This window comes from Arachis hypogaea, chromosome 19, assembly GCF_003086295.3.
Source record: "Arachis hypogaea cultivar Tifrunner chromosome 19, arahy.Tifrunner.gnm2.J5K5, whole genome shotgun sequence".
NCBI classification, from domain to species: domain Eukaryota; kingdom Viridiplantae; phylum Streptophyta; class Magnoliopsida; order Fabales; family Fabaceae; genus Arachis; species Arachis hypogaea.
In genome coordinates, this window is record NC_092054.1 from 14,195,106 (window position 1) to 14,221,776 (window position 26,671).

Genomic DNA, 26,671 nt, shown 5'->3' on the forward strand with positions numbered 1-26,671 from the left:
AAGAAAGTTGCTTTGAAATCAGAGGCCTTGGCCAGATTATTTGATGAGTTGAAACCTCATAATGGGATGATTTAGAATGCCACAAGGAGGATATGGTTGGAAGTTATAAGAGTTCTTATTCGAACTTGGTCTAAGTCCACTTTTGAAAAGATTGGGAATGTATGGGGTCATCTAGTAGTGATGGACGATCTGACAGAACAGTCGTTCTCTTACAGTTCTGCGAGATTGCTGATTGATACACAAGAATAAAATTTTATCTGTGGGTGGGTGGTGATGGATGTGCAGGGCCTAAGATTCCATATTCATGATAGGGAGTTTAGAAGGGAGGTGTATAATGCACAAGTAAATCCAGGGAAGGCCTCAGAAGTGAGCTTATGCGAAAGTATGTGTCTATCATCTACAGGGAACGAAAGTAGATACTCACCGGAGGAGGCGGCTATGAAGGTTAGAGAGACTGATACAAAAGTCCAAAAATCCATAATGCATGAAGATGATGAGATGATGACTAGGGAATCGGGAGTCCCGCAGGAGAGTGTTGGATATAGTGCATGAGTTGGCTTTGATTATTTCTATGAGAAGAGATGTTACGATGGAAGTAGTAATAGTAATAAAATGGAGTTAAATATGAAGAGGAGTAATGAATGTGATGACATGGTGCAAGTGGCGGTGGAAGATGAGATGGATAATATGAGATGTGAAATGAAGAGAGATCTGAGCTTGTTCTCTTGGCCCATATTAAGTGAAAAAGAAAGGTTTAATTATTTTGTTAGTCCCTATAGTTTCGCAAAATTTTTAATTAGGTCCCTATACTTTTTTCCTTTTAATTGAGTCCTTGCACTAATTTTTTTAATTGAGTCCCTACACTTTTTTTTTCCTTTTATTTGAGTTCCTGTACCAATTTTTTTTTAGTTGGGACCCTATACAATTAAGCCAATTAATACCAAGAGGGACCTAATTGAAAAACAAAATTGGTGCAGGGACCCAATTAAAAAGAAAAAAAGTATAGAGACCTAATTAAAAATTTTGCGAAACTATAGGGACCAATAGAGTAATTAAACCAAAAAGAAATGATAGGTGGTGAAGGGCCATGTATTTCTCATGCTTTGACTGAACAAGGAACTAAGGATTTATTTCTTGGTTTAGATGGGCCTTTTAATCATAGTTACGAAGGGGGTGGCTTTATACAAGGTGTGGATATACCATAAGGGTCAGATCAATCCTGTCCCTTCTTGCCGGGTTTTGGGCCATGCTCAAGTACAAACCATGTCCATCATCTTGTTACTAGGAAAAACATTAATATGAGTCCACAAATATCTCATATTGATGGTGAGGAGGAGAGAGAGGCACCGAATAAAAATAGAGAGAGCGACAATGAATCTTTGGAGTGGCATCAACTACAAGATGCTTATGAAGCCAAATTATTGTGCGAGGAAGCTGGCATGCGCTTTGACGAAGAAGATGAGACCCAGGTAGTAAAGCACCTTAAGGAGATTGAAGGAGGACCGATGAGCGAAGGGTAAAATTTTCAATTAAAAAATAATATCTCAAAGAGGAATAAAGAGAAGAAGGGAGATGGATTGTCTCTAGTGCACTGTTCAGGTGAGAATTTTATCTGATATGTTAATTGCATTTTGGAATATAAGAGGTTTGGGAGGCACCGAAAAGATTAAAATAATTAAGGGTGTGTGTAAAAAATAAAGGGTAGGTTTAATTGGTTTAATAGAAACTAAGAAGGAGCTTATGACAAAGGAGTTGGCATCGAGAGTGTGGGGGAGAGGAGATTTCTCATGGGCATGTGTCGATTATGTGGGAACGGCTGGGATTTTGTTGTGCATTTGGAGTAATAGTTTCATAGAGCAGAATAGAGTAGAAAAGTGAAAGAGATGGCTAGCAATTAGGGGTATTATTAAAGAAGTAAAATTAGAGGCGACAATGTGTGTGGTGTATGGACCGCGCGAAAGTGAAGGAAAAATTGAAGTTTGGTTAGAATTGTGAGAATTAAAGAGAGCCTGGATGGTGCCATTTGTGATGGGAGGAGATTTCAATGTGATATTGGAAGTGAGGGATAGGTTCGGGTGTAACATACTAACCCAGAACAGCTTAATGTTTAGGAAGTGAATGGAGGCTATGGATTTTTTGGAATTAGAGTTACGGGATCGGAAATACACTTGGTATGGAGGCAGCTCGTGTAGTAGAATTGATAGGGTGTTCATTCATGCTGAATTTTAAGAATGTTTTGATATAGTTCGTCTGAAGACCCTGCCAAGAAGTTTATCTGACCATTGTCCATTGTTGGTGGATTCTGGAGTCGTCAATTGGGGTCCTAAGCTGTTTCGAACGATAGATGCATGGTTGACGCATGTTAGATTCAAAGAAACAGTAAGAAAGGAGTGGGAGAAATCAGGGGGAAGAAATTTATTAGAAAAATTAGATTTATTGAAGCAACCTCTTAGAATATGGAATAGAGAAAAATTTGGATCCATCAACTACCAAATAGAGAAGATAGAATTTGAAATCCAAAGTATGGATAAGTGCTTTGTCGAGGATATCCAAGATGTGTTTCTACTTGCATGGAACAAGGCCTTGAAGATTTTGTTGGAAAAATGGTATGAGCGAAAAGATTATTATTAGAGACAATTGTCAAGATCGAAGTATGCTACACAGTTAGAACGAAACACTAAATACTTTCATGCTGTGACTAAGGTGAAAAGGAAGGGCAAGGTCATGGATTCGATTTGTATTGATGGGGAATATTTGAGGGAGCCATGCATAGTAAAAAGAAAAATAAGATGGTATTTTGAGAATTTATATAGGGAGGACCAACACTTATCAATTGGGTTTGATATGTCCCTAGTGAAATGGATTAGTAGTGAAGACTCAATTTTTTTGGAAAGGAAGCCAACAAGAGAGGAAATCAAGAGCGCGATTTGGGGTGTGAGCCGTTTAGAGCACTTGGCCTGGATGGATTCAATTTCAAAAGTATTAGGAACTTATGGGACATCGTAGGAAAAGACTTTAGTCAAGTGGTTGAATATTTTTTTGAGAAGGAAATTTTACCGAAGGCTAATTTGACGAGGGGTTACTCTTGCTCATAAGGAGGGGCTCAGATGATCTGAAGGATTAATGGCCAATTAGTATGGTTGCCTGTGTTTATAAAGTGGTAGCTAAGATGTTGTCAAAAAGACTTCAACCAGTTATGTCAGAATTAGGGCCCGTTTGGGAAGCTTTAAAAGTAACTTTTTTGAGCTTTTGACTTATGAAAAGTAGTAGTATTAATGTCCGATGCAATTTTCAAAACCAAATTGCGGCTTTCTAAGAAGCTATTTAGGAGCTTATATAGAAGTTAAAAAAATGACTTCTCTCATAATAATACTACTTTTTATCACATTTCTATAAAATAATAAGCACTTTTAAATCTAAAATCCCAAACACCAAATAACTTATTTATAAGCTACTTTTAATATAGTCATTTATTATTTAAGTTATTTTTCAAAAGGTGCTTAATTAAGCTGTTTACCCAAACTGGGCCTTAGTAGGGGAGGAGCAATCTGCTTTTATGTGTGGGAAGAAGGTTGTTGATGGAGCTCTTATAGCGTGTGAGGTAATACATTGAGTGAGAAAAAAGAAGATACCAGCTTGGCTAATCAAGTTAGATTTTCAGAAAGCGTATGACAGAGTTAGGTGGAGTTTTGTTGATAAAGTGTTGAAGAACATGGGTTTCGACGAGGTGTGGAGATCATGGATAAGGACTTGTTTATCAACAGCATCTATGTCAGTGCTAGTGAATGGGACAGCAACCAGACCCTTTAAGTTATAGCGGGGATTGAGACAAGGAAACCCATTGTCTCCTTTTCTTTTTGTTCTAGTGAGCCAGGTCCTAAATAGTATGTTGGGCAGATTATGTGAGAAGGGTCAGATTAGGTCTCATGACATTGGTCATAATAGGGTTAGTATCACGTATCTTCAGTTTGTAGATGATACTATCCTATTTTGCCCGTGTGACCACGAGTCCCTAATGAGCTATAGAAGACTATTAGGAGGGTTCGAGTTAATGACAGGATTGAAGATAAACTACAATAAATTTGTCTTGATCGGAGTAAATTATGAAAATGAGGAGGTGGAGCTAACTTGCAAGACGTTGGGATGTAGGAAAGGTTTGTTACCTATGAAATACTTGGGAATTTCGTTAGGCGCCAATCCAAGAAGAATAAAAACATGGAATTCGGTTATTAGAAAGGTGGAAGATAGGCTTAAGGGATGGAAAAGTAGGTACTTGTCTAAAGCGGGAAAATGGTTCTAATTAAGGCAGTCTTGAATAATTTGCCTATGTACTATTTGAGTTTGTTTAAGATACCTAAAGCAGTGGCAGCAAAGATAATGTCTCTTCAGTCAAGATTTTTCTGGGGAAAAAGAGATGGAACGAAGGGGATGGCAACAGTGAATTGGAGCCTAATTTAGAAGCCAAAGAACTAAGGCGGTCTGGGTGTGAGAGATCTAGTATTAAAGAATGCAGCGCTCTTATTCAAGTGGTGGTGGCGTTTTGACAAAGAGGAGTGTCCACTTTAAAAGAAAGTGGTGTGTTCATGTAATAAATTGGATTCTCAAAAGGGACTGGAAAAACAACAAATGAAAAATACAGGGAGTCTTTGGAATACTATTGGCAACTTGAGATTTAGTGAAGTCAAGCTATTTAGCATTTTTTATGAAGGTATGCAGCTGCAACTGGGAGATGGAACTAGAACGTTATTTTGGGATGATGTATGGATAAAGACGGGAGGCTTAGAGAGAGATTCCCAAACCTCTACAGGACAGTACCTGATAAGGCATGCACCATCAACAATTGTGGTTTTTAGGACGAGTATGTATGGAGATGAGGAATGCAATGAAGGAGAGCTTTAAGGTCGTGGGAAGAGCAAGAGCTGACTAAGCTACAATAAGGCCTAGCGAACGTGGGGATTCGACAAAAAGAAGTGGAGAAGCTGGTATCGAAACATGATAAGGAAGGTACTTTCTCTGTACAATCTTTTTTAAATATGGTGTATAAGAATAAAAATCTAAGACAAGAGCCGAATATGTTCAATTTTTATAACGACTTATGGAGGAGTTTGGTTCCTCCCCATGTGAAGATATTCGTTTGGTTTGTAATCTTGAAAAGAGTGAATACCAAAGATATATTGGTTGGGTGTGGAATCTTACTGGTGCGGTAATTTACAACCACACTTACTAACCGGCAAGTGCATCGGGTCGTACCAAGTAATACCTTACGTGAGTAAGGGTCGATCCCACGAGGATTGATGGATTAAGCAACAATAGTGTCTGATAGGATTAGTTAGACAAACAGAAAAGAGTATTTGAATATTCAATCGTTCAGAAATTAAAATAGTAAAGTAAATAAATTGGGAAGAAAATATGGAGAAAATAGTTAAGGTTTCAGAGTTATCTATTTTTCCTGATTAATTTTTCTTACTAACTATTTTAATCATGTAGGATTTAATTTATGGCAAACTATATGTGACTAGACCCTAATTCCTTAGACCTTCCTAGTCTCCTCTAAAATTCATCAACAGCCAATTCCTTGGTCAATTAATTCCAATTAGAGGGTGATAATCAATTTCTAGTTTATATGCCACAAAAACTCTAATTACCCAAAAGTAAAAGGATTATATGTCACGTATTCCGTTAAATCCAAATAATTAAAATTTAGGAGAAATGGTTTTCAAGTTGTTGTTCAAGTAAAGAGCTTTTCCAAGTTTTACAGGAACTCAAATAGAAAGAGGGTCATACTTCCGTTCCACCCAAATTCATAAAATAAAGAGCGAAAACAATTCTTAAATTATAAATCCATACATAAATTAAAGTAGAAAAAGCAATAAAATCAATCCATACAAATAGACAGAGCTCCTAACCTTAATAGTGGAGGTTTAGTTGCTCATAGAAAAGAGAGAAAATTAGGATTGTCAATTATGTTCCCCTGATGGGATGAGGTGGAATCTCCCCAGGACCTCTACAAAGGAAGAAAAGCTTCCTCCTTTTATTATTAATCCTAATAAATTTAAAATCTAATATCTAAAACTAAAAATTAAAATAATATCTTTTCCTAATTTAAGATTTGAATTTAAATTCGAATTAATTAAAATAATCAAGTCTTCAATGGATGGATGGGGACTACTTGATTTGTCCATTCTGCAGCTTCTAATCTGTATTTTCTGGGCTGGAAACTGGGTTAAAACAGTCCAGAAATTGCCCCCAGCGTTTTTCTGCATTTTTTGCATGTGTTACATGTGACGCGTCCGCGTCGTCCACGCGTTCGCGTCATTTGTGCAGATTCCAGTCCACGCGTTCGCGTCAGGCACGCGATCGCGTCATTGCGATTTCCTCTATTTCGCGCGGTCGCGTGAGCCATGCGTCCGCGTCGGTATTTGCTGGTCATCTCCTTGGTTTCTTCTCTTTCTCTGCAGAAACTCCATCAAATTCTGCCAAATGCTACCTAAAATAAACAGTATTGTACAAAACTCAAAATAGCATCCATAGTGGCTAAAATATAATTAATTCTTAATTAAATTCAACAATTTAGATGCAAATTCACTAGGAAAATATAGGAAAGATGCTCACGCATCACAACACCAAACTTAAATTGTTGCTTGTCCTCAAGCAACCAAAACTAATATAAGCTTAGGATGTGAATTTGCATGAGAATGAGATTTCGATTAAGCTCATGTCTTCTCTTATAGTGGGGTTTACAATGGCAATCCTGAACAGTATTGGCATCTCTCTTTATCCTTTGAAATTCAGAATGATTGGCATCCATAGGAACTCAAAATTCAGATAGTGTTATTGATTCTCCTAGTTCAGTATGTTGATTCTTGAACACAACTACTTTATGAGTCTTGGCCGTGACTCTAAGCATTTTATTTTTCAGTATTACCACCGGATACATAAATGCCACAGACACATAACTGGGTGAACCTTTTCAGATTGTGACTCAGCTTTGCTGGAGTCCCCAGTTAGAGGTGCCTAGAGTTCTTAAACACACTCTTTTTGCTTTGGATCACGACTTTAACCGCTCAGTCTCAAGCTTTTCACTTGACACCTTCACGCCACAAGCACATGGTTAGGGACAGCTTGATTTAGCCGCTTAGGCCAGGATTTTATTCCTTTGGGCCCTCCTATCCATTAATGCTCAAAGCCTTGGATCCTTTTTACCCTTTGCCTTTTAGTTTAAAGGGTTATTGGCTTTTTCTGCTTGCTTTTTTTTCTTTTGTTTTATTTTTTTTCTTTTTTTTTCGCAAGCTTTGTGTTTTTCACTGCTTTTTATTGCTTCAAGAATCAATTTTATGACTTTTTCAAATTATCAATAACATTTCTCTTTTTCATCATTCTTTTAAGAGCCAACAATTTTAACATTCATCAGTTTCACTATCAAAAATATGCACTGTTCAAGCATGCATTCAGAATCACAGAAAATACCGCCACATTTAAGTAAATAAGACTATTCTTTAATATAGACACACCTTCTTATGCAATATAACACTCTTGTATTTTTTTTTGAATTCAAGCTCAGTGAGTAATACATGAGACATCTTTTCAGAATTAAAGCAATTAAAAGAAAACTAAACTAGTCCTAGGATTCTAACTAATAAAGGATCATGCAGCAAATAAAGCAAAATAGCAGAAAATCGGAACATAACATAGACAAAGAGGGGAGGAATAAAAAATGAAAGAAATTCAACCACCTTAGGTATCCTAGTAGTCGTTTATTCTTCAGGTTGTGCTCCTCAGTGAAGATGATTCGCCTCCCTTTTGGTGCCATAGGAATAAACAGAAAACTTCTAAGCGAAGCGTCAACACCAAACTTAAAGGTTTGCTTATCCTCAAGCAAAGAAGAACTGAAAATAGAAAGAAACAAATATTATACTGAAATAAGAATAAAAGGATAAAAGAACAAGAGAGATTTAGGATTTTGGAGAGAGAATAAAAAATAAATAAAAAAAATGGCGGCGAACTGGTGGAGGTGTGCGGCGCAAGCGGCGCGGACGCGTGAGTCACGCGATCGCGCGATTAGCGCGCTGTTGAAGTGACGCGAACGCGTGGGGGATGCGATCGCGTGGATGGCCGATATTGAAAAAAACGACGCGGACGCGTGGGGTACGCGTTCGCGTGACCAAATTTGTGCTTTTAGCACACTTCTTTCCCCAAGCCAGCACAACTCTCTGCCCAAACACTCTTTTACGTCAATTCTGCAGGTCACGCGTTCGCGTGAGTGACGCGGACGCGTGGATGGCGAAAATCACAAACGACGCGAACGCGTGGGCCACGCGTTCGCGTGGGCTTGTTTGTGCGAAAGACTTCATTCTGGCGCCACTCCCACGCAACTCTCTGTAACTTTTTTTTCTTGCACCCCTAGATGACGCGTACGCGTCAGCGACGCTTTCGCGTCGGGTGTTTTTTTTTTTTTTAGCTTGAGGTGTTCGGTTTCTGTGATAAAATAGCTGCATGATCAGAAAATTAGTAAGAACTTAATAAAAATCAACTACGTAAGAAAACTACTATTACAAAAAACAACTAAGAATGAAAAAGAACGATCATACCACGGTGGGTTGTCTTCCACCAAGCACTTTTAGTTAAAGTCCTTAAGCTGGACATGTTGTGAGCTTCTTGTCATGGTGGCTTGTGCTTGTACTGATCCAGGAATCTCCACCAATGTTTGTAATTCCAATGGATACCGGGATCCCAAACTAGGCGCCTAACTCCTTCGAGGAAGTTGAAGCAAGTGACAAGACCCCAAGATTGTTGATTGTGAGAATGAATTCCAGGGTCCCAAACCTTGCTTTTACAACCGTCTTCTTGTGGATCACCATTGTTTTCACCGGGTGGCAAGCAATCTGAATTCTCACAGAGGCATCCAAACAACCTTCTAGACCCATTCAATTGAGCTCTACACCAATCCTTACACTTCGATTTGGAGCATACAACCAGATTGAACCTTGCTTGACAAATCTTACCACTAACCATCTTCCTCTTACTCTTAATGCCACAAAGAGCTCTAAGTTGACCATCCGTCTCCAGTAGCCCATATTCAAGTGGGAAAGTAAGGATTAAGGATAGGAATTTTACCCACTTGAATGTTGTATTGGATGGTGATGGCTTTGGAAGAGGTCTTGCAAGCTCTACTTCCTTGTGTTCTACTTTGAATTCTACCACCTCCTTGCAAGCTTCCTCAATTTCAACCTCTTCTTCTTGGTAGCTTTCTTTTAATTCAATCTCTTCTTCATTGCTTACCAAGGGCATGGGAGATTGTGTATCTTCCTCCTTTGTGGGTGCATCTTCCTCCTTTGTTTTTGCATCTTCCTCTTCTTCCATGTGTGAGGATGGAAAGTTCTCTAATGCACTGGAGTATAAACTCCTTTGATTGATTTTCTCACTTTCTTCCATAGGATCTTGCATTATATCTTTAGGGAAGGAATTTGCTTGTTCCTCTTCCTGGTACTTGATAATCGACTGCATATGCTTCTCTATATTTTTGACACTTGTCTTTATATCATGTAAGCATTCTTTCATGAGAAGCTCAAGATCTGATGGTATTTGAGATGAATAAGAAGGAGGTGATGGTTCTTGATAAGTGTAAAAAGAGGATGGTTCTTGGTATGGATAGGGAGATAGTGGCTCTTGATATGGGTAGAAAGATGATGGTTCATGATACGGATAGAGAGGTGGTGGTTCTTGATATGAATATGGAGGTGGTGGCTCTTGATAGTTGGAACATGGAGCACTGAGGATTCTTTGGTTTTGACCTTGCCAACCAAAATTTGGGTAGTTTCCCCATTCATAAGGATATGAATAACTACTCGGGTGTGAGTAGTAACCCATATGATCTCTCTCCATTATTTTTCCTTAGCACAACACACCAAAAAGAATTAAACGCACCATGTGGTAAACAGGAAAGCAAAGAAAAAAAGAACAAAATTCTAAAAATTAAAATAAGAAGAATCAAAATAAAATTAACTAGGAGACACCAAACTTAATTTCAGAAATTAAAAAAAAATTACTAGTATTAAATTATTATTAAATAAATTTTTATTGAAAATTAAAGATAAAAATAAAACAAAACTAATAAAAAAATAATAGAAGGAAAAAAACGAAAATAAAAATAAAATGAAAATAAAATAAAAAAAGGATAAAATAAAAATAAAATTAAAAACGGACAAAACAAAAAAAACAAAACAAAAAAATAAAAAAAATAAAAATAGAACTAAACAGTAAGGGAGCAAACAAAAAAAAAGGAAAATTAAATTTATTTATTTTTTATTTTATTTTTTTAATAATAAAAGAAAAAAAAATTAAAGAGAACGAAACAGGGCATTGCTAACGCGAAACAAAGGAAAATTTTTTTTTCGAAAAATAATAAAATAGTTTTTTTTAAATAAAATTAAAATTAAAACACCTAATTTAAACAATCAAACAACTAATAGTTATTAATCACAGTCAATTCCCAGTAACGGCGCCAAAAATTTGGTGCGGTATTTTACAACCACACTTACTAACCGGCAAGTGTACCGGGTCGTACCAAGTAATACCTTACGTGAGTAAGGGTCGATCCCACGAGGATTGATGGATTAAGCAACAATGGTATTTGATAGGCTTAGTTAGACAAACAGAAAATAGTGTTGAGATGCAGTATAAAAGACATTAAACAATATAAAAAATTATTGAAGAAGGGCAAGTAATTAAGATGGAATAATATATGGAGAAGACAGTTAAGGTTTTAGAGTTATCTATTTTCTGGATTGACTTTTCTTATTAACTATTTTAATCGTGCAAGATTTAATTCATGGCAAACTAATTGTGACTAGACCCTAATTCCTTAGACCTTCCTAGTCTCCTCTAAAATTCATCAACTGCCAATTCCTTGGTTAATTGATTCCAATTAGAGGGTGATAATCAATTTCTAGTTTATATGCCACAAAAACTCTAATTACCCAAAAGTAAAAGGATTATATGTCACGTATCCCGTTAAATCCAAATAATTAAAATTTAGGAGAAATTGTTTTCAAGCTGTTGTTCAAGTAAAGAGCTTTTCCAAGTTTTACAGGAACTCAAATAGAAAGAGGGTCATACTTCCGTTCCACCCAAATTCATAAAATAAAGAGCGAAAACAATTCTTAAATTATAAATCCATACATAAATTAAAGTAGAAAAAGTAATAAAATCAATCCATACAAATAGACAGAGCTCCTAACCTTAACAGTGGAGGTTTAGTTGCTCATAGAAAAGAGAGAAAATTAGGATTGTCAATTATGTTCCCCTCATGGGATGAGGTGGAATCTCCCCAAGACCTCTACAAAGGAAGGAAAGCTTCCTCCTTTTATTACTAATCCTAATAAATTTAAAATCTAATATCTAAAACTAAAAATTAAAATAATATCTTTTCCTAATTTAAGATTTGAATTTAAATTCGAATTAATTAAAATAATCAAGTCTTCAATGGATGGATGGGGACCACTTGATTTCTCCATTCTGCAGCTTCTAATCTGTATTTTCTGGGCTGGAAACTGGGTTAAAACATCCCAGAAATCGCCCCCAGCGTTTTTCTGCATTTTTTGCATGTGGCGCATGTGACGCGTCCGCGTCGTCCACGCGTTCGCGTCATTTGTGCAGATTCCAGTCCACGCGTTCGCGTCAGGCACGCGATCGCGTCATTACGATTTCCTCTATTTCGCGCGGTCGCGTGAGCCATGCGTCCGCGTCGGTATTTGCTGGTCATCTCCTTGGCTTCTTCTCTTTCTCTGCAGAAACTCCATCAAATTCCGCCAAATGCTACCTAAAATAAACAGTATTGTACAAAACTCAAAATAGCATCCATAGTGGCTAAAATATAATTAATTCTTAATTAAATTCAACAATTTAGATGCAAATTTACTAGGAAAATATAGGAAAGATGCTCACGCATCACTTACCAACATCAGAAATTAATTGTGTTATCTGCGGCAAGGCACTAGAATCTGTTCATCATCTATTTTTCATATACAAATATGCATGGAAGCTGTGGGGTTTGACTCTTAGGTCTTGGAATATAGATTGGATTTGGGCAGGTGATCCTAAACAACGTTTTGAGATGTGGATATACAGAGTTAATAGGAAGGGTGCAAAAGAGGAGTGGATGACAATCTTCTTTGCTGTGATTTGATCCTTGTGGAAACATAAAAACGCTTTTGTCTTTAAGAAGGAAAGGTTGAACATCTCTCTATTGAAACAACATATCGTACTTGGTGTTAGCTTGGTCGAGGGACTGAAGGCTTCGAAGAACAGGTGCTAAGGATTGAGATCTCTTTTACCCTCTTTAAAATTATAACAATTCATTGGTATCTTGTCTTTCCTGTATGCATATGTGACTGGATTTTATTTCTTTGTTTTTTTTTTTTTTGTGGTGTCTGGTTTGAGATTTGGTTATCCCCTAATTTAGTTAGGGTATTGGTACACGAATTGTAAATTACACTTTTCACAACTCGTACCACTAACCAGCAAGTGCACTGGGTCGTCCAAGTAATATCTTACGTGAGTAAGGGGTCGATCCCGCGGAGATTGTTGGCTTGAAGCAAGCTATGGTTATTTTGTAATTCTTAGTCAAGAAATTAGTAATAAAAATAATTGGGTTTATGAAGAGTAAATAGCATAAATTAAATAATACTTGTTATGCAGTAATGGAGAACAGATTGAGGTTTTTGAGATGCTCTGTCTTCTGAATCTCTGCTTTCCTACTGTCTTCTTCTTCACGCATGTAAGTCTCCTTCCATGGCAAGCTGTATGTTGGTGGATCACCGTTGTCAATGGCTACCATCCGTCCTCTCAGTGAAAATGGTCCAAATGCGCTGTCACCGCACGGCTAATCATCTGTCAGTTCTCACTCATGTTGGAATAGGATCCATTGATCCTTTTGCGTTTGTCACTACGCCCAGCACTCGTGAGTTTAAAGCTCGTCACAGTCATCCCATCCCAGATCCTACTCGGAATACCACAGACAAGGTTTAGACTTTGCGGATCTCAGGAATGGCCACCAATAATCCTAGCCTATACTACGAAGACTCTGATCATGAACCAAGAGGCTAAGAGATACACACTCAATCTAAGGTAGAACAGAAGTGGTTGTCAGGCACGCGTTCATAGGTTGAGAATAATGATGAGTGTCACAGATCATCACATTCATCACGGTTAAGTACAAGCGAGTATCTTAGAACAGAAACAAGCGTGATTGAATAGAAAACAGAAGTAATTGCATTAATTCATCGAGACACAGCAGAGCTCCTCAACCCCAACCATGGGGTTTAAAGACTCATGCCGTCAGAAATACAATATGAAACGTATAAAATATCATGAGATGCAAAATAAATCTCTAAAAGTTGTTTAAATACTAAACTAGTAACCTAGGTTTACAGAAAATGAGTAAACTACAATAGATAGTGCAGAAATTCACTTCCAGGGCCCACTTGGTGTGTGATGGGGCTGAGACTTGAGCTTTACACGTGCTTTCTAGAGTTGAACACTAGGTTGTAACCTGTTTTGGACATTTAACTCCAACTTGTAACCTGTTTCTGGCGTTTAACGCCAGAATAGAACATGGAACTGGCGTTAAACGCCAGTTTACGTCATTTATCTTTGAGCAAAGTATGGATTATTATATATTGCTGGAAAGACCTGGGTGTCTACTTTTCAACGCAATTGAGAGCGCACCATTTGGGTTTTTGTAGCTCCAGAAAATCCATTTCGAGTGCAGGGAGGTCAGAATCCAACAGCATCTACAGTCCTTTTTCAGCCTCTGAATCAGAATTTGCTCAGGTCCCTCAATTTTAGCCAAAAAATACTTGAAATCACAGAAAAACACACAAACTCATAGTAAAGTCCAGAAATATGAATTTTGAATAAAAAATAATAAAAATATAGTAAAAACTAACTAAATCATACTAAAAACTACCTAAAAACAATGCCAAAAAGTGTATAAATTATCCGCTCATCACAACACCAAACTTAAATTGTTGCTTGTCCCCAAGCAACTGAAAATCAAATAGGATAAAAAGAAGAGAATATACTATAAATTTCAAAATATCAATGAAACTTAGCTCCAATTAGATGAGCAGGACTAGTAGCTTTTTGCCTCTGAACAGTTTTGGCATCTCACTTTATCCCTTGAAGTTCAGAATGATTGGCATCTATAGGAACTCAGAATTCAGATAGTGTTATTGATTCTCCTAGTTTAGTATGTTGATTATTGAACACAGCTACTTTATGAGTCTTGGCCATGGCCCTAAGCACTTTGTTTTCCAGTATTACCACCGGATACATAAATGCCACAGACACATAACTGGGTGAACCTTTTCAGATTGTGACTCAGCTTTGCTAGAGTCCCCAATTAGAGGTGTCCAGTGTTCTTAAGCACACTCTTCTTTTTGCTTTGGACCTCGACTTTAACCGCTCAGTCTCAAGTTTTCACTTGACACCTTCACGCCACAAGCACATGGTTAGGGACAGCTTGGTTTAGCCGCTTAGGCCAGGATTTTATTCCTTTTGGGCCCTCCTATCCACTGATGCTCAAAGCCTTGGATCCTTTTTATTACCCTTGCCTTTTGGTTTTAAGGGCTATTGGCTTTTTGCTCTTACCTTTTGGTTTAAAGAGCTTTTGACTTTTTCTTTTTCTCTTTTTTTTTTCGCAAGCTTTTGTATTCACTGCTTTTTCTTGCTTCAAAAATCAATTTTATGATTTTTCAGATTATCAACAATATTTCTCCTTTTCATCATTCTTTCAAGAGCCAACAATTTTAACATTCATAAACAACAAATTCAAGAGACATGCACTGTTCAAGCATTCATTCAGAAAACAAAAAGTATTGTCACCACATCAGAATAATTAAACTAATTTCAAGGATGAATTTGAAATCATGTACTTCTTGTTCTTTTATGGTTAAAAGCATTTTTCATTTAAGAAAGGTGATGGATTCATAGGACATTCATAACTTTAAGGCATAGACTCTAATTCTAATACTCATGTACTCTTAAAATGGATAAAAGGTTATCACAGAGTTAGGACTCAACAACCTTTATTTTGGGAGGTAGATGCCTCTTTAGTCTGTGGGGTGCTTGGCCCTTCAAGAGATAGCTTCTGGCGCTTCAGTTCCTTCAGTTCACGCCCTTGCTCTTCTTGTTCCCTAAGCAGCTTGCAGAGCATGCTGTTTTGATTTTGCTGTTCTTCCTTCAATTGATCCATAACTTCTTGCAACTTGGTGATAGATGCTTCCAGGCGCCCCCAGTATTCAAATTGAGGAATTTCCGGGAGGAACTTCTGTGCTCTCCTCTTGATAGGGTCGTCCTGCACTTGTCCTTCTATTGACTTTTTGGTGATTGGTTGCTCAACTGAGATATACTCATCTACTCCCATTTTTACCCCAGCATCTTTACATAGCAGAGAGATTAAGCTTGGATAAGCTAATTTGGCATCTTTGGAGTTCTTGTTTGCAATTGTGTAAAGCTCACAAGAAATCAGCTGATGAACTTCCACTTCTTTTTCCAACATAATGCAATGAATCATCACTGCTCTTTTGATGGTGACTTCAGAGCGGTTGCTAGTGGGCAGTATAGAACGCCCAATGAAGTCCAGCCAGCCTCTGGCGACTGGTTTGAGATCTCCTCTCTTGAGTTGGTTTGGGACACCCTTTGTGTTGTTTGTCCATTTGGCTCCAAGGAGGCATATGTCCTCTAGAATTTTGTCCAAGCTCTTATTTGGTCTCATCATTCTCCTATTAAAGGAGTCTGGGTCATCTTGCAGTTGAGGCAGCTTGAAGATCTCTCTTATTTTGTCAGGGTGGGTGTGAATAATCTTCCCTCTGACCAGAGTTCGATAGTCATAGAATGCGGTTCCAACTATTCTCTGCCTGTCTGTCTGCCACAGATTAGAGTAGAATTCTCGAACCATGTTTCTTCCCACCTTTGTCTCAGGATTAGCTAGGATTTCCCAGCTCCTGTTTCGAATTTGCTCTTGGATCTCCAGATATTCGTCTTCTTTCAGATCGAATTTAACTTCCGGGATCACTGACCTTAGACCCATTATTTTGTAGTAATGGTATGAATGTTCTTTGGTTAAGAACATCCCTTGATTCCAAATTGGTTTTGGAATATTCTCTTTCTTGCCTCTTGAGGTGGTTTGTTTTCCTTTAGGAGCCATCATCTTGGTGGGTATTGGCTTAGTGATCACGGATAAACACAGCAAACTTAGAGGTTTGCTTGTCCTCAAGCAAAAGAAAGGAAAGGAGAGGGATATAGGGAGAGCCAAGTTCAAATTGTGGAGGAGAGGAGGGAGGCCGAACGAGAATTTAAAGGGAAGGGGGTGGGTTTTCGAAAATTTTTGAAAAAGATATGATAGAAAATGTGATTTGGAAAAGATAAATATGATAGGAAAATATGTAATTTAAAATTGAAAAGATATGAAAGATATTTGAAAAAGATAGATTTGTTTTTTAAAAATATTGTGAAGATTTGAAAAAGATATTGATGAGTTTGAAAAAGATAGATTTGTTTTAAAAAAGATTTGAGAAGAGGCTGAAGAAGAATTGAGAAAGATTTAATTTTAGGATTAAGATATTTTTAATATTTTTGGAAAAGAGTTTGAAAAATGAAAGTATGGGAACATGATTATGCAAGAAAATATGGATGGAAATATGAAAATTTGAAAAAAAAAATCAAGTTGGGAACAAAAACTTCCTCCCCTCCACAATCCTGGCGTTAAATGCCCAACTGCTGCTTGTTTTGGGCGTTTAACGCCCATCTGTAGCCTCTTTTGGGCATTTAACGCCCAGCTGTTGCTTCTGGCTGGCGTTAAACGCCAGAAATCTTTCATCACTGGGCGTTTTTCTGAACGCCCAGGATGCTGCAAGTATGCCGTTAAACGCCCAGTAGATGCTTCTTTTGGGCGTTTAACGCCCAATTGTACCTCTTACTGGCGTTTTCTTGCCAGTGAGCTCCTTTTCCCTGTTTTGTACTCTGAATCCTTCTGTAACTCTGTGAACTTATGCAATTGATACTTTATCTTGAAGATTATTTATATTAAACTCGTATAATTATTATTTAAATAAAAATAGGTTTTGCTAATGGCTGGGTTGCCTCCCAGCAAGCGCTTCTTTATTGTCCTTAGCTGGACCTTGCTGAGCTTTTAATCTAGCCTCAGCCTTGAGCACTCTCGCTCAACATTGCCTTCAAGATAATGCTTGATTCTCTGTCCATTAACAATGAACTTCTTATTAGAATCAATGTCTTGAAGCTCCACATAGCCATATGGTGACACACTTGTAATCACATATGGTCCCCTCCACCGGGATTTCAGTTTCTCGGGGAATAGCCTGAGCCTAGAGTTAAACAACAGAACCTTCTGTCCTGGTTCAAAGACTTTAGATGACAGCTTTCTGTCATGCCACCTTTTTGCTTTCTCTTTGTAAAGCTTGGCATTTTCGAAAGCAGTGAATCTGAATTCCTCTAGCTCATTCAGCTGGAGCAATCTTTTTTCTCCAGCTAATTTGGCATCAAAGTTTAGGAATCTGGTTGCCCAGTAAGCCTTATGTTCCAGTTCCACGGGCAGATGACAGGCCTTACCATACACAAGCTGGTATGGAGAGGTTCCTATAGGAGTCTTGAATGCTGTTCTATAAGCCCACAGAGCATCATCCAAGCTTCTCGCCCAATCCTTTCTATGGGTACTTACAGTCCGTTCCAGGATTCTTTTTAGTTCTCTATTAGAGACTTCAGCTTGCCCATTTGTCTGTAGATGATATTGAGTTGCCACCTTGTGGCTAATTCCATATCGGACCATAGTAGAGTAAAGCTGTTTGTTGCAGAAGTGAGTGCCCCCATCACTGATTAGTACTCTAGGGACACCAAACCTGCTGAAGATATGTTTCTAGAGGAACTTCAGCACTGTCTTAGTATCATTAGTGGGTATGGCAACGGCCTCTACCCATTTGGATACATAGTCGACTGCCACCAGAATATAAGTGTTTGAGTATGATGGTGGGAAAGGCCCCATGAAGTTAATACCCCATACATCAAACAACTCAATCTCCAAGATTCCTTGTTGAGGCATGGCGTAACCATGAGGCAAATTACCAGCTCTCTGGCAACTGTCACAGTTACGTACAAAGTCTCGGGAATCTTTATAGAGGATAGGCCAGTAGAAATTGAGAGCGCGCCATTTGGGTTTCTATAGCTCTAGAAAATCCATTTCGAGTGCAGGGAGGTCAGAATCCAACAGCATCTGCAGTCATTTTTCAGCCTCTGAATCAGAATTTGCTCAGGTCCCTCAATTTCAGCCAGAAAATACCTGAAATCACAGAAAAATACACAAACTCATAGTAAAGTCTAGAAATGTGAATTTTGAATAAAAACTAATAAAAATATAGTAAAAACTAACTAAATCATACTAAAAACTACTTAAAAACAATGCCAAAAAGCGTATAAATTATCCGCTCATCAGGTATGACTAGCCTTGTTTAGGTTTGGTCTTTTATTTGTTTGTGTGTAGTCTTTTCTCTTAAAGGTTGGTTCAGCATAGAACTATCCAAAAAAAAAAAAAAACTATGAATGTATATCAAAATTCACTCTTATGACAGATCCATGAAATTAATTATTTAATCATCATCATATCCGATAGTTCATCCTTTAATAATAACAATAGCAAGAACGATAATAATGATAAAAATGAAATACTCGTCAATATAATTTGTAGTATTAATATAGAGATAATATTCAATTTGGTTCTTAAACTTATACGCAAGTTTTAATTTAGTCCCTAAAATTTTAATTACCTTTATTTAGTTCTCAAATTTTGTGTGTGACTCATGTTAGTTCCTAGAATAATCTTCGACGCACAGACTTTAATGGAATGCTAACGTGGCAGCCGGTTGCCATGTTGAACTCTTTAAAACAACGTTGTTTTTGTTTTGGCACTCAAATAGTTTAAAAACAACACCGTAAGTAGTGTTTATTGAAAATTTTTCTCTCAAAACAAGTGATCCAACGTCCTTTTTGAGCTATTTGAGCGCCAAAATCAAAACAACATCATTTTATAAGTTCTAGTGTGGTGTTTGGCTGTCTATATCAACGCTCTATTAACATTTGTGTGCAAAAAATTATTCCAGAGACTAATATGAATCACGTTTATAAAGTTTGAGGATTAAATAGAGGTAGTCAAAATTTCAAAGACTAAATTAAAATTTACGTATATATTCAGAGATCAATTTAAATATTAACTCATTAGTATATGCTTATGGAAATTTTTTTTATCACCGCTAAAAATAAATTAGTGGCTGCTAAAAATGTTGTTTTAATAATCAATAACTCAATGTGAAATTATAAATACATCAAGTCTAATTCAATAAAATATAAGATGAATTTAGATTGTTTAGAGTGAAAGAATTAGTAAAGTGATAAAATAAAAAATTAATTATTATTAATTTTATAATTTTTATAAAATGTGTATTTTATTATCTTAATTTAAAAATAATCAACTTCTTATTTTATTAATTTATCAATTTTTTCACTTTAAATTATCTTGATCCATATAAGAGTTTGCTCTCTAATAATAATACTTTTTAAGGTTAATAACTGAAAAAAAAAAGTTTTATAAAAAGTATAAAATTTATATATTTATTAAAATATTAAAATTATTATTAATACTAAATATAAACTACTAAAATGATACTAAAAAATTTACATCACTAATAAAAAAAATCCTAAAAAATACTAATTACAAATAAATTTTTGAAAAATTTAAAAACGTGACAAAAAATTATATATTAAATATATATTTTAAAAAAAGACTTTAGAAATTAACTTTTGATATTAAATTTTATAATTATTATTTAAAAAAATATCTTTTCATCTTTAAAATTTGATAATTTTATGTCAAGTAAATTTTTTTTAAAAAAAATATTGTGAATTAATTATCATATTTTTTAAAAAAATAAAAAAAAATTTAGAGATCAAATTTCGTTTCGAATTTTTTTTGTGTACTTTTAAAATATTTATTCAAATGTTGGCACAAAAATTCATATCAATTAGATAAGTCGTTAGTTAAATATAAAAATTTTTTCACTTACAAAAAATATAATAATTATCAGTTATTTTTGTCATATTTTTAAATTATTTAAAAAATATTTAGTCGATAACATCGTTTATCTGTGATTATATCTTTTAGAAATTAAATTAGTAATTAACCTTAATACTAACTTTAACAAGTGACTTTTGTTAAATCCATAAATATACCCATTAAATGTCTTCTCAAAGGTGTTTTTTCCCTTTTACAGATTGCACGCATTAGCTAGTAATAATAAGCATATAAATAATTATCAGCGGCATAAAAGAACATTATCCTTTTGGGGGGAAATAAAGGGAAAGTTATCCTTTCAATTTTCAGGCTCTGGTTTGATCCTTCATAAACTTTATGTCTTTTCATGGCCGTTCAATAAGATAAACTCCATCTTTGTGTACGACAGCCTGTAATTACAACCCAAGTGTTCCCATTGTTTCCAAGTAACTAAAAAAAAAAATAATTAAAAGATAATATATTCAGACAATATTTTTTACTTAGATACATCAATTTTTAATTAATTAAAAAATAAAAGAAATAATTATTTTTAAAAAACAAATAGTAATTATGTAAATAGATTCTTTTAATTTTGTTTTCAATTATTATTATAAAATATATTTTTCACTATACATTATTTAAATAAAACAAAAAAATATGTAAAAAGAAATATTAAAAAGTATAAAATCACATTTGAATAATATCAATTGAAAAAAAAATATTAAGAAGATCCAATCACATGCCAACACTCCGCAAATAAATAAATAAGTTAAATAATAATTCATGAAAGTATTAGACAATGTTTTACAAGTACTATATATGAAGTTGGTATTGACAATAAACAAAAAGTTATTGTTTTAGATTAAATAAGATTTTAAGAATACAAAAATACATCTTTAAAAAAAATAAAGTTAAAATTGTTAAATATATAAAGTTTTTGTTATATAAGAATTTGTTACTTTTTGGTTTTTATAGTAATTTTATTAGCAAAAATCTATTAAAAAAAACCATGTTACTTGAATATTAAAAATCATATAGTAATGAATCATTAGAATAAAAATATAAAAAAAATTAAGTTGGTGTTAAGTATTTTTTGTTAAGTGTTTTTTATTGTTATGAATTGTTGGTGTGTTTTTAATAGATATAAAAAAAATTTAAATATCAATTCACAAATCGGAGGTTCAAAATTGTAGGAAAGAAAAAATATAGATTCAATTTGAAAATTGATGAATTTGAATTTGGGTGATGAAAAAATTAGATTCTCAGTATTGTGTGAGCATAACTTTTTTTTAAGTTTAGAGCAAATCGACAAGTCAGTTTTGTGATTATAAAAATTTAAAAATCTGAAAACCCAAATTGGTGAATCAGAATTGTAGATTTAAAAAATTTTAAATTAAGATATGTTTACCTTAGGGTCTGATTTGCAATGTATATATAACTCGTGGATCAGTTTTGCAAAGCGAACTTCATCTTCTTCACCTCACCTCTTGCTAGGCATGGTAAAAATTCACGGCAGGACGGGTACTGCGGGAATTTATTTGTCGGGGAGCAGGTATAGGGGATATTTTTTACTCGTGGGGACGGGAGACGGGGCCCCGTATAATAAACGGGGCGGGGGCGGGGTAGCGGTTCCCGCCCCGTGAAAACCCGTTAAATCCCTGTTTGTGTGAAAAGACAAAAATACCCTTATATATATATATATATATATATATATATATATATATATATATATATATATATATATATATATATATATATATATATGTGTGAGCCATTTCCCATTTGAACATAACCTAACCCTAGCCGTCACATTCTCCCATCCTTGCTTGGCTGCTTTAGAGAGACAGAGAGCGAGAATTGGGCTGAGAGTCTCGTCTCCGCTCCTTCTCAAACCCTCAGCCCCTCTTGTCTCCTTCCCGCTGACCGCCGACCGTCGCCCGCCGCCTTCCACCCTCTGGTCCTTCCGCGTCGCCTCCCACCCCAAACCCCCTGAGTGGCTCGGTTACTCACTGAAGGTGTCAAGGCAGTCGAGCTCACCGTCGTGGGCTCCGGCAATGTCATCTTCTTCTCCTGGTCGCAGCAGACTCGGCAACGTCGTCGTCTTCTCCTGGTCGCGGCAGACTTGTTGCCGGTCGTCGTCTTCTCCTCTTCGCATCGCCGGTCTTCGCAGGTCTTCCTTCCCCTTTTCTCCGTCAGGTTCAGGTAAGTCAGCCCTGGTCTTCGCTGGTCTTCCATTCCCTTTTTTGAATTTAGATTTCTGAATTAGGGTAAAGAATTTCTGTGTTCTGAATTAATGAGATTCCAATTAATCTGAATTTCTGTGTTTTGAATTTCTGGATTTCTGAGTTTTGAATTTCTAAATTTCTGATTAGGTTAACGAATTTCTGAATTTCTGATTAGGTTAATGAATTTCCGACTATGAATTTCTAGTTGTGTAATTATATTTCTGAGTTAGGTTGATATGAAATTGATTTCTGATTCTGATTAATATTTCTGAGTTAATATTGAGTTAATCTGAAGTTAGGTTAATCTGATTCCAATTATGAATTTCTGGTTTTGTAATTTATATTTCTGAATTAGATTGATATGATTTTGATTTCTGATTCTGATTTATATTTTGGGTTGATTTGATTCTGAATTTTTTAATTAGGGTAATTAGGTTCTGAGTTTTGAATTTTCTGATTCTGATTTCTATTTAGGGTTGATTTAATTCTGAATTTTTTAATTAGGATAATTAGGTTCTGATTTTTGAATTTTCTGATTCTAATTTCTAATTAGGGTTGATTTGATTTTGAATATCTGATTTAGGGTAATTAGGGTCAGATTTTATTGAGTTATTATATGATTTAACTTTTTAAATTGTTTTCTTGTTGATGTAGGACTCAAGTAAGTCGGAATCTACCATCACTACCATTACGGGATGAAAGAAAGATTGAGATGGTGGAATTATGTTTTTATGATATCATGAACTTTATTTGGTTGTTTATGAATATGGTTGGTTGTTTATGTAATATTTGGTTGTTTATGGATATGTTTGGATGTTTATATTTGTTGTTATTGCTATTTAAGTCTTTAAAGACTATGAATATTATGTTTGTAATGACAATTGAGGATTATCTTTGATTTTCTCTAATTTTTTTTTCAATTTTTATTAATTTTTACAAAAATCCGCGGAGACCCAGGTCCCCGGCGGATACAGGGTCCCCGTTATCCGTCATGGGGACGGGGACAAATATTGGGGCGCAGGGTATGTCCCCGCCCCATGGAGACCTGTTGCCATCCCTACCTTTTGCTTCTTCTTCTCTTCCATTTCACTTTGTTATATTTCAATTATTGTGGAGGAGAGTGAGTGAGTGATCCTGGTTAAAAAAATAGAGGATAGAGTTATGCTAAAATTATATTATGATTACCAGATCTTGTTACAAACACATGAGAGAGTGAGATTTATGTGCAAGAATTCATGTGATATTATTATTCCTTTTACATTACTATTTGAAGAATTAAAAGGTGTTATTTGAGAGAGTATAAATTCTTATTTAGTGGGTTTGTTCATTTTCAAACGAAGTATGTCATCAACTATGCGAGCATGTAAGAGATGTTTTCAATCTACTATGAAACTTGATCGCATGTGTCGTTTATCGAGTTGTACATTGACTTCGAACAACCAGAAGCCGATCAAAATATCGAAGGGAGAGATTACAATAGTGACGGCGAAGATTAGTTCGAAAGCAACTATGAGGTTATTGATCTACATGAAGACGATGATAAAGTTGATGACACTATGGAGGCAGATGTGGCGAAGGTGACAAATATATTAGCAAACTAACATTCATTTGAAGAGCTCTCTTTTATACGCGCGTTGGATCTAGAGACTATGTATGTACCAGAATTTTCTAAATATCTAAATGCGAGTATGTAATTTAGTGTACTATATGCTAACTTTATGAGATAGAAATAGTAAAGTATGATATAAAATAGTATGATAATTATTAAATTTTTTATGCAATGAGTGATGACTAATTACATTTGTAGAATAAAATAAAATGGTATTAGATATTTATTTAGTATAATTTTGTATTTGTTTAATTTATTTTGTAGGTGTAATTTTTTAAATTTTTTATATTTAAAATATATATATATTATATATGTATTTTTATAATTATTAGTTTAAAGATTTAAAATTTTGAATATATATTATATATTTTATATATATGTATTTATAATATGTTATACGGACACTTTATATTTATATTTTTTATATTTCTACGTACTATATTATATTTATATATTTTTAAAAAGTACGAAACAGTGTCATAAATTTTTAGTGAATCGCTGATTTAGATTTATCAACAAATAAAATTGTTCATTTAGATGCAATCTGTTTTTTATATTTCTAATCCAAGTCATCTTAATGTAACTTTTTTTATAATTATTGGTCTTCGGTGCAATTTTGAATTGATGTAAGCATTTAGGTAGTGTTTATTTTGAGGTACTGAGACAGAAATAGAAAGACTAAGATTCAATATCATATTTGTTGGTTTAGAGATTGGTACTAAAATTTCTGTTTTTATTTCAAAAATTTTAATATTTCAATATATTCCTCTAAAAAATAGGGATGCAGGGAATTGAAAATTTTAAAGACGGAGACTGAAACTTTAATAACATTTTATACCTAAAATACCTTCATTTTAATTAATTAATTCTAATTTTACTCTTTGTACAAATTAAATTAGAGCTTTATTTTTATTTCAATTTCTGTCTTTCACTTTGCACTAAACAGAATACTGAAATTTATTTCATTCTCTGTCTCTGAGTCTCTGTCTCTCAGTCTCAGTCTTTCAGTCTTTGTCTCTCTACCAAATACTATCTTAGCTTCCGGACCTCGAAATTAGTTATGGTTGTTTCTGTCACGAGAAGACCATCTATCATAATACCTAAAATTTGAGCCATATCTTTCAACGTAACGGTGCACTCATCAATCAAAAGATTAAAAGTGTGAATATCGGGATGCCATCTCTTTACTAAAACGGTTACCAAAATCGACTGAATTTGGATCATTACAATTTGAGATATGTGATAAAATTTAGTAACCCACAAAAAAAACTCAACAATCGAATTGTATTCATCGGATAGATTCATGTACTCGTATACTCTACAAAACGTTAACAAATAATAACTCAATTTGTCTAAATTAATTAATTATATATAAGTTAAAACACTGATAACTAACATCAATATTGTAAAAACTACTTCAACCACTATACTAAACTAACTAATCTAATTAATAAAATTATCTACTAAATTAATTTTAACTTAATTATCATTATAACTAATTTTGTTATACATACATACATCAAAGTAAAATAATTAATTATATTTCTGCATAAACCCTAAATATTTCCATTAGCTTAATTATTAACATTATAGCAATAATTAATTCTAATCTCTAAAAAATAACATTAAAATTACTACAAAAATATAACCATTTATTTTCATTAGCATTTTAACTTTATCACTAATCCTAATATTACCGAAAATTTAAAATTCAAAATGCTATCTATTCTATTACATATAAGTCTGGTTAATAAATTAAACTAATCATTTTAATTTATATTCTCATACAATCTAAAATAATTAATCAAATTGTCAACAAATCTCGCATTAAACTCTATTAATTAAACTCTATTAATTTGGTAACATTGCTTAATTAAATCGTTATGCACTAACACTAAATAAAACTAGCAAATATTCTAATGTGTATTATTATCAATAAAATTATCCAATAAACTCAATACTAATTGCTATTATTTTCTAACAAATAGAATTAATAACCTATAAAATAAATCTAAATTCATCATGCAAAGGTTAACTCTACTCTACGCCGATAGATTATTATGTTTAATATAAACTAACTATACATACATACAGACATATATACATACATAAAAAACTAATTTTATATCTACACAAAACATTTTAATACTACCATTTAATCTATAAATAACATTAAATCTACAAAAGTATTATGTTCATATTTAAATAAAAAAAATTAAAATAAATACTTACATAATTTGACTGACTAAAATAGTTAATAACGTGAAATTTAAGACGATCAATTTTTTTAATTTATTTTCTTAGGCATTGTGATTTTGGTTTAACAAAATTTTAGTGTTCTGAAGGTATGAAAGTTGACGAGATGAAAGGTTTGAAGAAGAAAATGACAGTGAGAGACATCAGCGTTGAGGAAGAGAAGAATTAGAGGAGCCTCGCATTCCCACCAAAACAGTATGCATGCACGACACGTATTGTTGAACATAAAATTGAGGGTTTGATTTGCGTGTCAATCCCTGATTGTCAGATTTTTTCTGATTCAGCCCTGTTCGTCGGATTTAGGTTTGGCACAAAATTGAGGCTCGGTTTTGTGGATCTATTCTCCTTTGTCCGATCTTTCTGAATTTAAATTTGGACATTGGATAGACTCAAATCTAACCTTCTGATTTGAGTCAATACTAACCTCCAATTTGTGACAATCCTAAATCGAACTCTCTGATTTGT

The 26,671-nt window shown here is 34.6% G+C and overlaps 1 protein-coding gene across 1 annotated transcript; it reads left to right on the forward strand.

The window, feature by feature from the left end:
* Positions 1–1,298: 1,298 nt before the first annotated feature.
* Positions 1,299–23,385, forward strand: LOC112777952 (uncharacterized). Its single transcript, XM_025822332.3, has 3 exons — positions 1,299–1,516; positions 21,888–22,318; positions 22,996–23,385. The coding sequence occupies exons 1-3, from the start codon at positions 1,299–1,301 to the stop codon at positions 23,004–23,006; spliced, it is 660 nt and encodes a 219-aa protein (XP_025678117.1). The 3' UTR covers positions 23,007–23,385.
* The last annotated feature ends 3,286 nt before the right edge of the window (positions 23,386–26,671 follow it).